This window comes from Colobus angolensis, unplaced genomic scaffold (assembly GCF_000951035.1).
Source record: "Colobus angolensis palliatus isolate OR3802 unplaced genomic scaffold, Cang.pa_1.0 Scaffold14, whole genome shotgun sequence".
Lineage (NCBI taxonomy): Eukaryota > Metazoa > Chordata > Mammalia > Primates > Cercopithecidae > Colobus > Colobus angolensis.
Window position 1 is genome coordinate 7,049,486 of NW_012114488.1, and position 14,632 is coordinate 7,064,117.

General features: G+C 41.8%; 1 protein-coding gene across 4 annotated transcripts in view; it reads right to left on the reverse strand.

Annotated features, from left to right (window-relative positions):
- The window catches only part of ERMARD (ER membrane-associated RNA degradation), a 30,776-nt gene that overhangs the window by 12,634 nt on the left and 3,510 nt on the right, over nucleotides 1–14,632 (reverse strand). For all 4 annotated transcript variants that reach the window (XM_011934920.1, XM_011934919.1, XM_011934917.1 and 1 more), the window contains 9 exons: nucleotides 13,907–14,046; nucleotides 12,889–12,990; nucleotides 12,528–12,617; nucleotides 10,264–10,361; nucleotides 9,341–9,477; nucleotides 8,546–8,660; nucleotides 6,766–6,868; nucleotides 2,039–2,068; nucleotides 623–691 (listed from right to left, as the gene is read on the reverse strand). In XM_011934920.1, the coding sequence (XP_011790310.1) occupies nucleotides 623–691; nucleotides 2,039–2,068; nucleotides 6,766–6,868; nucleotides 8,546–8,660; nucleotides 9,341–9,477; nucleotides 10,264–10,361; nucleotides 12,528–12,617; nucleotides 12,889–12,927 (681 nt within the window). In that variant the 5' untranslated portion in view covers nucleotides 12,928–12,990; nucleotides 13,907–14,046. The remainder of the gene's footprint in view (nucleotides 1–622; nucleotides 692–2,038; nucleotides 2,069–6,765; nucleotides 6,869–8,545; nucleotides 8,661–9,340; nucleotides 9,478–10,263; nucleotides 10,362–12,527; nucleotides 12,618–12,888; nucleotides 12,991–13,906; nucleotides 14,047–14,632) is intronic.

A 14,632-nucleotide genomic window follows, 5' to 3' on the forward strand; every position in this document is an offset into this window, starting at 1 on the left:
CAATCTTATTACTCACATTTGACTGTTGCTTTTTTTTGAGATGGAGTCTCGCTCTGTTACTCAAGCTAGAGTGCAGTGGCGCGATCTTAGCTCACTGTAACCTCCGCCTCCTGGGTTCAAGCCATTCTCCTTGCCTCAGTCTTCTGAGTAGCTGGGACTATAGGTGCCCGCCACCGCACCCAGCTAATTTTTGCATTTTTAGTAGACACAGGGTTTCAACATATTGGCCAGACTGGTCTTGAACTCCTGACCTTGCGATCTGCCCGCCTTGGCCTCCCAAAGTGCTGGGATTACAGGCGTGAGCCTGTACTCCCAGCCTAACTGTTGCATTTAACAAGGCACAAATACATGTCCGTTCTACAGCACAAATACATGTAAAAAACAAATTCAAATTTTGCTTAGGGACAGGACACCTAAATCATCAGGCCTTTAAAAAAGACATTTAAGGAGTGACAGCTTGGCAAACATCAGCTGATCGGTGGCTGAAGCTGAGACAGCACAGGAATGGTTCAGAAGTGTTTTTCTTGAGCAAACCACAAGCCAAAATTATTTTCATTTTAGAGAAGTGCTGATGACATCAATAAATACAAGAATATTAGCCTGGAAAACACCTAATACTTACCATAGCAGGCTCTCCAAGGAAAAGAGGAAGCTGATTGATTTTACCATCATTCAAGTGTTTTGCCAATATCTAAAACATCAAAAATAACTACATTGATTAACTGGTCTCCATACATAAACATACAGCATTTTCAGAGTTGATGGATATAGTACTTTTAGTGTAACTTGTTATCTAAGGTCTAAGCAAATCAAATGGCATGAGGACAGTCTTTAAAACTCAGCAACAGGTGTTCAGGAAATATTTTCTTAACCAACAGAATGACTTTAAGAATATATTATTAATTGTATACACATGTGTGTTTGTGTATGTGACTGTGAATATGTGTGGTGTATATATGTGTATGTGCATATGTGGTGTGAGGGTGTGTACATTTGTGTGTTTATATGCAACTGTGCCTGTGTGTGTGTGTAGTATATGTGCCTGTATATGTGGTGTGGGGGTATGTGTGCCTGTGTGTGTATATGTGGCATGGAGGTATGTGCTCATGTGTGTATGTATGTGTGGTGTGTGCATGTGTGTTGTGTATATATTACAGTGTGTGTAGGCCTGTGTGTGTATATGCAGCATGGATGTATGTGTGTGTGTGCATATATGTGTGGTGTGTGCATGTGTGTTGTTTGTGTACACATTAGAGTCACTTCCAAAGTCACTTCTTAACTTACCATGGACTTTGCCCAACCACCCCAACCAATCCCACAGACCTGATCCTCTAGAGACTGGACTGCACTATCTAATCGATTCCTCACATCACCAAAGGTCTTACACATTAAAATAACAGCAGATTATTCACCTAATGGAAGAGGCTCTGCAAGTAAGCAGGCATATTTTTAACTCACCCACCACACACTCACTTAGGAATCTAACAGTTGTCTTAAAGGCAAAACCAAATGTCCAGACCTCTACACGTGGCCCTTCCCTTGGTTTCCTATAGACTGTCACACTTCAGGTGCACATGAATGCTATCTGTGATTACACACACAAGTGCCTACGCTCTATGGCTGATAAAAGGCATTTTCAACTGTGGTTTTTTCACTATTCACACCCTCAATATGCAGATTAAATGAATCAATATATACTACACACTCATAACAGTAGTTGGGGAATATTTCTTGTACAAAAAAGATGTTACCCCTAAATCTAAAATGCAAGCCCCTAAATAATTATAGCTAATCATGTTAGATTCCTTGATATTTTCCAACTTTGAGCTTTGTATAGCTTTGGGAGCTAGACTGGTAATATTGGGCCTCAAAATCAACCAGAAATATCAATTATAATTTTTTTGGTTTATATTACTATGGACATTTTCCTATAAGCATATGATTTATGGCTGATCTTTAATTTTGTGTTTTAATTTGTATTTTAAAAGAAGACAGTGTTCTGTTTGTTTCAAATTACCTTACAAGTGTACTTACTTACTTCATCAAAGGTGGTATAAAGAGTTGTTGACTTCAGAAAAGGAAAGAAATGAAAATAAACAATTAAAGCAAAATGCAAATACAGTTAACACTATACAAAATAAGAAAAAATTCTGGTACATGGCCACACATCCCAGTTTTTTGTTAAAACAAACATTCATCTAGAAACACTATGAGAGGAATGTCACCGACCAAATGAACACATTACAAATACGCAAAAATACAGCGCAGCTGGCCATGAAGCTGCATTAGGACACTGCCCTCAACAGAGCTTTAGCCCAGTCATCTCTAAAACGTACAATCCCAGGTCCTCACAAATCACTGCTCATACAACAGAATACTGCTCCTGACAACTGGTATTCACACACAAGTGAGCACAGCTTCCTATTTTCTCCAATGAACAGCCTTGTCTGTTTTTATTTTATTTCATGCATGCTGCTTCTCAGCATCATCAACATGGCCTACAGACATGGGCTGTCCTGAGTTCTGATCCCAAATTCAACATTTTCTAGACATGAAACCTACAGGCAACTGATTGAATGCCACAGAGGTAGGTTTTCTCTGCAAAAGAAGAAGTGAAGAATGCCTGTCTCAAAAGGCTTCTGGGGACTTCAGTGAGATTTGACAGACAGTGTGACGAAATCACTTCAGTGAGATCTGAAAGGCAGCGTGACGAAATCACTTCAGTGAGATCTGAAAGGCAGCGTGACGAAATCACTTCAGTGAGATCTGACAGGCAGCGTGACAAAATCACTTCAGTGAGATTTGACAGCGTGATGAAATCACTTCAGTGAGATTTGACAGCGTGACAAAATCACTTCAATGAGATTTGACAGGCAGTGTGACGAAATCACTTCAGTGAGATTTGACAGGCAGTGTGACGAAATCACTTCAGTGAGATTTGACAGGCAGTGTGATGAAATCACTTCAGTGAGATTTGACAGGCAGTGTGATGAAATCACTTTAGTGAGATGTGACAATGTGATGAAATCACTTCAGTGAGATTTGACAGGCAGTGTGATGAAATCACTTCAGTGAGATTTGACAGTGTGATGAAATCACTTCAGTGAGATCTGACAGGCAGTGTGACGAAATCACTTCAGTGAGATTTGACAGTGTGATGAAATCACTTCAGTGAGATCCGACAGTGTGACGAAATCACTTCAGTGAGATTTGACTGTGATGAAATCACTTGAGATGTGACAGGCAGTGTGACGAAATCACTTCAGTGAGATGTGACACACAGTGTGACGAAATCACTTCAGTGAGATTTGACAGTGTGATGAAATCACTTCAGTGAGATGTGACAGTGTGATGAAATCACTTCAGTGAGATTTGACAGTGTGATGAAATCACTTCAGTGAGATGTGACAGTGTGATGAAATCACTTCAGTGAGATTTGACTGTGATGAAATCACTTCAGTGAGATGTGACTGTGATGAAATCACTTCAGTGAGATGTGACAGTGTGATGAAATCACTTCAGTGAGATTTGACAGACAGTGTGATGAAATCAGGATTTTGTGTAAGCTAGCTCTCAAGAAATGTTTTTTGATTTATTAATGTTTTATAACCTATTTTAAATTTCATATTGCCAATATTCTTCAACATTACTACACAGATGACTCTAAAATCTGTATCTTTAGCTCTCAAATCTGTATTGCTAGCCCTAAAATTCCCTCTGAGTTCTAAATATCCAATTGTCTACCACACATTCCCACTTTCTCCAAAAAGTGGAATTTTTCATTTACCTCCATCAACTACATGCATTAGCTTCTACTTTGTTTTACAGAGTTAGTATAAGTGCCTTCTCACTCTCCCGTGATAAATAAGCTTCTGAAGTCAGAAAATCTCACTCATATTCATATCTTCCACTGGCCCTGAAGAGACCTCATGACACAAAAGTAATCAGTAAATAATAACAGAATCTGCAGTCTTATTAAGTTTTATAAAATATCTTCATATATATATCGCCTTAAAAACTGATCCTGTTTATTCTGGATAAAAGCCTGGGCTAAAACTTAATACAGTCTTTGATAGATTATATCCTCTGTGGAAACAGTCATGTTATTTATTTATGAAGTCAAATGACAAGTAAATATCTAAATATCCAAATTTATTTGCACTACATGGCCCTAGAGTGACGGAGCGCGCCACCATGCAGCCCGTCTCCATGCAGGTATCACGAAGCAAGGGCTCTAATGGGTGGGGACCATCTCTTTCCTGAAGCTTCGCTCCACACAGCACTGAGTGGCCTACATGGAACGCACTGGGCATGGGCACCAGCCGACAGCAACGTGAAGGCCTGCCTCAGAGACCCTGCAGAGACCTCTGCAGAAATGCACATGAGTAGGGCAAAGCAGGACTGCCTCCAAGATGAGATAGAAATAGAACACAGAGAAAAGCAGCCTCAACCTTTGAGTAGATGAGCCTCCGGGAGGTCGCTCTTGTGGTCACAGCCCCCGATCTGGAGCGGTAAGTCTAGGGGTGAGGAACAAAGTAAGAAGAAAGACAAGCAAGTTCTAGAGCTGACAAGAAGCCTAAATTTCACTGAGGGACCCAAACAGGGAACACACCAAAAAGGAGAGGGCAGGGTTAGCACCCGAGGCCTTGCTGCCACGTGAAGAGGATGAACTCCACCTGGCAGGCAGCAGGACATCATCATGGAGGTTAAACGAATGAAGAAAACCATAAATAACTTAACAATATCAGTTTAGAAAATAATCAGTGGGGCCAGGTATGGTGGCTCACACCTGTAATCCCAAAACTTTGGAGGGCCGAGGCAGAAGGATGACTTATGCCCAGGAGTTTCAGATCAGCCCGGTCAGCATGGCAAGACTCTGTCTCTACAAGAAAAAAAAAAGTGTAAAAAGGAGCCAGGTATAGTAGCACACACCTGTGGTCCCAGCGACTCGGCGAGGCTGAGGCGGGAGAATCGCTTGGGCCTGGGGACTGAGGTTGCAGCGAGCTATGATCGCACCACTGCACTCCAGCCTGGGCAACAGAGAGAGACCCTGTCTCAAAAAAAAAAAAAAAACTAAAAAAAAGAATCTGCAGGACTGTGAGAGTGAAATTTGAGAAGGAGGAAGAATCGTGAGATGAGCTCGGGTGGGCCGAGGAGCCAGGTGGGGCTTCTCAGTTTGGACAGGAAGAGCACGAGGTCAGCTGGCTGGAAACCACCAGCCGTGCTGGCCACCGAGTGGACATGGGAGGTGTGGAGGAAACACGAGATGCTGTTGGAGTCTGCAGTTGGTGAGGCTGAGATGACAGAGGGAGCGTCAGAGGACAACTCTGTGGGAAACAACTCCTTTCTGAAATAAGACAAACGTGAGGTGCTGAGGAAAACTCACATGAAGATATTCAGCGAACATGAGCACATCTAACTGCAGAGATCAGATGGGGGTCAGTGAGAAGCAACACTGGGAAGCCCGGCTCCTGGGCCGTGAGCTCTTGCAGCAATGCTTTCGCTGGGTTCAAAACTTCTCATGGGTTGGGTTTCGTTTTCATTGAGTTCAAAGTATTTTCTAATTGTTGTTCCCCCAGAGATGAAAACGTAAGGCACAGAATTGCATGAGATCTCCCAGGGAGAGGAAACAGGATGGGGTTGAGAGCAGAGCACTGAGGAATGCCTACAAAGAGGGGCAAAAAGCAAAAGCCAAGCTAGAGAAGGAGACGAGAATCCGAGGTGTGGAGCGGCTGTGCCTGCCCTCCCTCCACAACAGATCGTCCCGTGGGAAGCTGGGCACTCGGCCACCCAGGAATGCTTCCATGCCTCCCTGGTAGCAAGTGCGACTAAGCTCTGGCCCACGGCCTGAGCTACCTCCAGGAAGTGTCCTTAGAGAGGGGCGTGCACCAATCTTCGCTTTTCCTGCTGGCTGGAAAGCAGATGTGATGGCTGACACAGCTGGCTGGAGCCAGGAAGAAGTAGTCTCCATGAGGAAGGCCCGGCCCTCGTCAGTGGAAGATGACACAGAGGGTCTGAGTGATGATGGGGGTGCTGCCATCTCCGCGGGAGCTACTCACATTTGGGAAAGGAAGAAATGCACTTCTAGCCTATTTCAGTCACTGCAGCCATATTATTTCGAGATCTCTGTCACTAAGCAGCAGGATCTTATCTTAACTACCAAAAAGGAGCAGACATGAGAAATTCTAGGAGCCAGAGGAGGTAGGCTGGAAACTCAGAGACGCTTGCCTCAGACAGGGCAGCCGGGGGTCAGTGTGGCAACTCTGAGGCAACTGTGTGTGTACACACTTGGAGGGGCTCAAGAAACTGTGAGGCAAAGGCTTCCACGATCTGCTGCAGGGCTGGCACTAACCAAGTCACCTCCAAATCCCACATCTTCCATGTGGAAGCTGGAGAAACTCAAGCTCAGGTTTCAATTAGTTGCCCAAGGTCAGGATCAACCACCGGTCGCCTCAGTCTCCCGGCTAGACCCCAGCCATCTCACGCGGTTTACAGTGACACACCATCAACACGGCTAGAGAGAGAATCAGCGCCTACTACATTCACGGCATCCTTAAGTTTAAAAGACTATTTGGAAATAGTTCAGAAATATCAAGAACAATCATAAATAACAAATATAAATCCTAAAAAATGACAGTGAAGACTTCCACAGTTCTTAGCTAAAAAATGCATTTTAATGTTAAACAGAACAAAAATTTTAAAAACTTCTAATTTGTAACAGAAAACAGCAACAGTCATGACAATCAGTAATAAAAACAAGTTTACCTCAGCAGTCAGGAGACTTTTTGGACATCTGTTAAGTGTCGCAAAAACATTCCTAAGTCCAGTTTCTAGTTGTGTCAGCAACAATATGGCACAGTCAGCAAACCTATGAAATTGAAGGGAAAATAGGTAAAATTCCATGTTTTGAAAGTAAGTATTAGGCCAGGTGCAGTGGCTCACGCCCGCAATCCCAGCATTTTGGGAAGCCAAGGTGGGAGGATCGCTTGAGGCCAGGAGTTCAAGACCAGCCTGGGAAACCCCATCTCTACAAAAAATTTAGAAATTAGCAGAGTGCGGTGGCACTGTCTGTAGTCCTAGCTACTCAGGAGGCTGAGGCGGGAGGACTGCTTGAACCCAGGAGTTCAAGGCTGCAATGAGCTATGATTGTGCTACTACACTCTAGCTTGAGTGACAGAGTAAGACTGTCTCTAAGTAAAAAACAAACAAGCAAAAAACAAAAATAATATTGACACCAACATCACAATAACTGCTGCAGTCTACATATCAAAGGCAAAGAGAAATGATAATACCTGATAATAGGAGAAGCAAAACAGAACCAGCTGGGCGCAGTGGCTCAAGTCTGTAATCCCAGCATTTTGGGAGACTCAGGTGGGCGGATCACGTGAGGCTAAGACTTTGAGACCAACCTGACCAACGTGACGAAACCCAGTCTACTAAAAATACAAAAATCAGCCCGGCGTGGTGGTGCATGCATGCCTGCAGTCCCCGATACTTGGGAGGCTGAGGCACAAGAACAGCTTGAACCTAGGAGGCAGAGGATGCAGTGAGCTGAGATTACACCACTGCACTCCAGCCTGGGTGACACAGTGAGACTCTGTCTGAAAAAAAAAAAAAAAAAACAACCACACACACATAGAACCAAAGTTTCATTAAGTAGTGATTTTAAAAACACTTTCCAGTGTTTCAATTTTTGATGAACCATTTTTCGTAGGTTCTATAGAACAAAATGTCATCAAAGAACTGTCTAACTCATTTCATTGCTTCTAGAAAATACTGAGGCTGGGCGCAGTGGCTCCCTCCTGTAATCCTAGCACTTTGGGAGGCTGAGACAGGAGGATCACTGAGCCCAGGAGTTCAAGACCAGCCTGGGCAATGGACTGAGACCTCATCTTTAGAGAAAGTACAAAAATTAGCCAGGCATGGTAGTACACACTTACAGTCCTAGCTACTCAGGAGGCTGAGGTGGGAGGACTGCTTGAGCCCAGGAGTTCAAGACTGCAGTAAGCCGAGATGGTTCCAATGCACTTCAGCCTGGATGACAGGGTGAGACCCAGTCTCAAAAAGAAAAAACAAAAATGCACATACCAGGATTTCAGTGGGTTCTCAAGGCATAAAAATGAATGAATTAGGGTAATATCCTTTAAGGAACTAAAGACCAGCTCACCAGACCTTCTGGTGGTGACCATACACGTGTTTGCTCCTGAGGAAACAGAAACAGAATGTAAGGACAAAGTGGCTTATCTCTGTTTCATGGTTCTGAACATGTTTTGCTCATTCTAAGAATTCCAGAAAGTATTAAAAAGTGGATCCTGAAAAATAATTCTATTAACTGCACCAAAAGGCCAGCACACAATGTTTAAGATACAATCACAGGCTGTGCTTGAAGCAACTCTATGAAGGTGTTTTATTTTCAGGTCTGCTCAAGTCAGTCCAGCTTCTCTTCACTCCTACTCCAACAGCAAAAAGCATCAAAAGTGAAGGGCGTCAAGAAAGACCAGCCTCCAGCCACTGCGAACCACTCTGCCATGCTCCCTTCAGTTACCTGCGTGACTTGAACTTGACCAGTGCAACTTCCCAATACGGTAACATGATTTTTAATATAAAAGCAGATTTCGTCATCGCTTCTTCTAATACTGAGAGCACCTCGTAAGTAACATCTGTAAAATAACATACAGTTTTAAACACAATCATACTGATCAACTGAAAAAAGACAGAAACATACGCTGGAGGAGTGATGCCAATGAGCCAACCACTTTAGGTGGCTGAACCGTGACCCCTGCAGCAGGGGACTTGTTAGAGAGCAGGATTGCCCTGATCAAGGGCCTGAGGTGCAGGTGATCCCTGGAAAGTGGGGCATGGACAGCTCTTCAGTGATTTAGGCAACAGTTCAGGGTGGACCAACTGAGCACAATGACCAAGAGAAGTAAAATACATTTTCAGAAGGTGTAAAAGACCCTTGATACTACTACAAGTATTTTTGGTATAACAATCATGAGTACAAAGATACAAGAGGTAAAAGGAGGAGAAAATGTACATCAACCAACAGCCTGAGACCACTGCTGTGCATAATGCATCTGAGGAAGAAAGAGCTTGACTCACACAGCTGCAACTCCTGTGACCCCCACAACAACTCCAGGGCATGGTGGGAGGAGGCAGGGCTTTGGGTGACAAAATGTAGGAGGTTCTTCAAGCAACTCTGAAAGCCATCCGACTACTGAAGAATAACTACTTCACCCCACCTCAAGAGTGCACCTCTTAATGCTGTTTACTGACTTTGCAAAATAAAAATATCTATGCAAAGCTACATTAAGGAAGAAATGTGAAACATAGTACTTACCAGGAAAAACAATCAAATCCTCAAGGTTTGTAGGAGTTATGAAAGAGCGATATGCCAATGTAAGTTTAGTTTTTTGAAGATAACGCTTCAGTAACTGACCCAATCCTGCTGTCAACAGCATCATCATTGAACAGTATCTAGGGGAAATACCATAGAGATCTGTTACAAAAATGTACTCAATCATGCCTATAAAAAGCTTCACAGTGAAAAATACAAATTTAAAATTAAGAAAGCAAAGCACCATTAAATTGCATGAAACTGGCCGAGCACGGTGGCTCATGCCTGTAATCCCAGTACTTTGGGAGGCCGAGGAAGACAGATCACTTGAGTTCAGGAGTCTGAGACCAGTCTGGGCAACAAGGTGAAATCCTATCTCTACAAAACATACAAAAAAGTTACGTGGGCATAGTGGCGTGTGCCTACAGTCCCAGCTACTGAGAAGGCTGAGGCAGGGGGATCACTTAAGCCTGGGAGAGGAGGTTGCAGTAAGCTGAGAATGTACCATGGCACTCCAGTCTGGGTGACAGAGTGACACTCTATCTCAAAAAAAAAAAAAAAAAATTGCACAAAATTCTCTAGATGTAGGAATTAAGCTGTGCAAGAGTTGGGAGGCACAATAACACCACAGAAACTCTGATGAAGACCCTAATGAAACCTCAGGGTCTTCCACCCACCCAGGACGTGAATGGTATAACATCCTTCTGGTGTCGCCCCTGAACTGCCTTTGGGGTGTAAGTCACTGAAACCATAACCCGCTCATCACTCTGGTGACTACACTAGTAATACTCAATTTCATCTTCAAAATCCTATCTCAAAACTCACTCATCTTTCACAAAATCTATTTCTTTCTCATGAAATTCAAAATTTTAAAAACTCTTTGGTAGATTCAGAAAAGGAAGAAAATTCCTTCACTTGAAACTTACTTTGGAGGAACTTCTTCAGGTGACGCAAACCCATGCCATAAGACATTACGCAGGTTGAGACCACACGGAGAGCCAATGAAGACTTTTAGCACATTCATCTAATCCGGTTAAGGACAGCAAATCATTACATAGTTAATTATTATTGAATTACTGAATAAACCAATATAATATGAAGATAACGTTTGTGTTCTTTTTAACTGACAGAGCCAACTAGCAGTAATAATAATAAAACCAACATTTATTGAGTGTTTAATACGTGCTAGACACATTTTATATGTATTCATCAACTCACTCATCCTAAGAACAACCTACGAGGAAGGTACTACTACTATCCCCAGCACCTAGGTGAAAAAAATACAAGCATGGAAAGGTGAAACCAAGGTCTCAAAGGCTACAAAATCAGTATGGGGGATAAGATCCGACCCAGGTTATCCTGCTTCAATAAAGTGCTTCAAATGTGCCGAACATCTAAATAAAATTTAAAAAGACAATGATATGACAAGCAGAAACCATCACTGTATTAAGCAGCATGCAATTGTGTGGTTAAGCAGAGGCAGCAGGGGATGCCCGAGCAGCATGACTCCAGGCTTGAGCCTCCACTTCCTAGCTGTCTGACGTGAAGCCCATCACTGATCCACCCCACCATCTATCGACAGAGTGAAGAAAACACCCAACCAGGGGTCCTACTTCATGGGCTACAATCATGCCATGCCCAAAGAACTGCTTTGAGTTTGAGGCACCATACTTAGAAGAAACTCAGAAAATAATGGACGATGTTCAAAGACTAAAAGAACTTAAAACCCTGTCATAGGAGGAAGAATGGCTGAGCCTCCAGAAGACTCGAGAAGGAAGTGAACACTGTCTTCACGCATGGGAAAGATGGCTGCTGAGAAGGGAATGTGGATGCATTCTGAACTTTCCTCAGAGGGGAGACCCAAAACCAGGAGGTGGAAATGATCAAGAGCAGTTCTACTGAATGTAGGAACATTTAACAAGCAGTTCTTCTATGCAGCTTCAGGAGATCTTTTTGCTCCACCAATAATTGATGAAATATTCATGGTTCACACTATCTGGTCAATCAGATGTATAAATGGCAGTGACCAAGTAAAAGTACCTGGCAGCTGAAGGGGCCACAAGTGGGGAGAAGGCCAATCACATATAAGCAAGTACCAAAGAAGAGATCAAAGAAACAAAATATATTTAAGAATTCAGTGTAACAACAAGAGGTTTGCACTTTTTATCTTCATTCCATGCTCTCCACAAAAGAAAATGATCTTTAAGCTGACAAGGAGTAAAGACCCACAGAAATGAATGGAAAAGCTCCACTGAAGACAGATTTCTTTACTCCAAAAATCATCTGGCAGCTTCCTGGCTTGGCAAGTGCAGCTTCCACATAAGGCTCTCCTGGGTTTCTTCATCTTGACCCTGCCTCACTCAGTTGCATATGGTTATTCATTAGTCTTAAGTCTCTTGATCATGTGCCCTTTAGGAGATTTTAATATAGTATGTAACTGCATGATTTTTTTAACATCTGAATTTTTTTTCTGCTGTATAAGTTTAAATGGTTGCAAAAGGCATAATTTCACATTAACATTTTCAAATAAAATCATATTATCACTCATTTAAAGGGTTAAAGTTGTATTCTGGATTATTATAGTTAATAATATGTAATTGATCGAGGCAACATGCTTCACATTGGCCCTGTGGTGCCCCAGAGTTATTCACACTTGGGATAGGAAAGCTTTCTACGTGCTGGAGGAGGGGCAATTTTGAAAGGGAAGGTGGGAAGGAAGAATATGCCTGAATCACTGATACAATTTTTTCCTAAAGCATCATCGGTTTGGGAAGAACAAAAGCACAGCATATGTGAATTGTTGTTTTGCACTTACTCCATGATATGGTTTGGCTGTGTCCCCACCCAAATACCAACTTGAATTGTATCTTCCAGAATTGTGGGAGGGACGCAGGGGGAGGCAGCTGAGTCATGGGGACCGGTCTTTCCTGTGCTATTCTCGTGAGAGTGAATAAGTCTCATGAGATCTGATGGGGTTTATCAGGGGTTTCCACTTTTGCTTCTTCCTCATTTTTCTCTTGCTGCTGCCATATACAAAGTGCCTTTCTCCTCCTGCCATGATTCTGAGGCCTCCTCAGCCATGTGAACCTGTAAGTCCAATTAAACCTGTTTCTCTTCCCAGTCTCGGGTACATCTTAATCAGCCTGAAAATGGACTAATACACTCCATGAGTTTAGATGAACAAGCTTACCACAGACTGCCCGAAGACTTGAGCAAGTTCCTCAGATGCAAGCAGATCTCTTAAAAGAAAGGGGCATTCCTTCCCAATCAGTAAAAATACCTAAAATTCAAACAAAAATTGTGTAACAGTTGCATTATGAGTCAATAAACATTAAAAACATTATCCATGAAGCAACTGTTTGTACAAATGAAGAGTGAAAAGTACTTAGACACCAATCCTTTGATTTCATAATCATTCAAAAGGGAAATATTAACAATTTATACCAAATGATTTTATGTTATAGGAAAATAAGAAATCTGAGGATAACTGTAAAATAGCTTAATGTTCATTCAATTTAATAGGCCAATAATGAAAAAGTTCTCGCACTTACATCACCCAAGGCTCGTTCTAGACACGATGTCAGTTTCATTAAGCTAAGAGAAATAGCAGGAGATTGTAGACTTTCCAAGGCATCAAATATTTCAGGAAATAACTATTTAGAATAAAACATATATTAGGATGTACACTCCAAAACTACTTCTCAAAGTAACATTATTCATTGAAATTCAAACCTCGAGATTTCAACTGCTATATTTTGTTATTTTCAGCGAATCAGTAAACATTTTCTGTATAATTACATTGCTTAAAGAATCAATAAAAATATTTAAATAGCTAAAATTCCTTAAAGGTTCTTTATTTAAACGTTTATTGAAAGCAACAAATCTGGCATAATTTAAGTGGAAAAGTCAAGCATTTCGACCTCCGTCGTGTTTCTCCTTTTGATTTGGCTGAGTTCTCAAACAGATACACACAAGGCAGCTCATCCTGCCACTTAAAAGCACAAGTACAAGGGGGACATCATGATTCCTTCACTCCAAATTCAAAGCAGAATTAGACTTGTTACAGTTACCGCTTTACTGTGGTCAGTTAGTGTGCCAAATAAAATGAAGAAAAACTGACCAAAAAAACAAACCAAAACAAGATTTTGGGTTGGGGCCCAAATTACCCATACTCTCTTCAGTTCCTCATTAACAAACCAAGTATCCCAGCTCTGGTCTCCAGGCCCCGCTGTCTTAGAACACCTCAATACCTCTCCACAGGGCCTCTTATTCTGGAGTGGTCAATTTTTCTTTTATCCCTGGACGAACACTATGTGCCAAATGTTAGCTCTCCAACCCTAACCCTGTGACAATGAATTCAAACCCTGCCTGTGTTCCAAAGGGCATGTTTCTCAGCTCAGGGTTTGGAGACCTGGCATAACAGCCCAGGGTTTTCTTGCAACCCTCGACACTTCTTCACAGCTAGAGGGCCTGGGGATGAAGGAAGCCCCTTTAAAATTGGCAAATAATAAGTCCTCTAAGTAGTATTTGCACAGTCTTTTATTTCTAAAGGTTGTTCAAAAGCCAAACCTCTGGAAAACTTGTCCACTGGAACCATGGTGCATATCGAATTTCAAATTGCCCCTTGGTCAGAGATAAGAAATGTGAATGGACAGCCTCACACACAGGGCCAAGCAGCCTCACGCTTCCCCAGTAATCCAGACCCTGATCTTAAAGGATAAGAAAACAAATTTCAGCACCATAGCTCCATATCATGTGATATAAAATATCTACATCATCAAAGAAAAAATGCATTAATTATAAAATTTCCAGAAAATCAACAATTAGCTTACCATTGAACACATGATACACTTTTACGTTGTTGGAAATAAATCACATAATGCTTATCAGGTTATAAAAGAAAACTATCCTATCAGCAGAGAATTTGGAAAATACAAAAAGTTTCAAACAACAGAAAACTATTTTTGTCAATGTCTTTACCTGTACATAAGAATACAGAAAACCAGGCTCACACTGTAGACACAATTTTGTAACCTGATTTTTTTTAAGTTAACGTTATTAGACTGAGATTTCTAATGGCAAGGAATTGTTTTAAATGTATTTATCATATGAAGTTTTTGTTTTAATTTTTTTTGATAAGTTTGGGATTAACCATCCACTTGGTTCATAATCAATAAATACCAAAGGGTAATTACAAATACAAGCCCCTCCTATTTTTTTTCCAACTTAGCTCAGAGACTTTTGTATCAGATGACATTCCTCATTCTTTTCTACCGCTGCATAATATTCCATTAT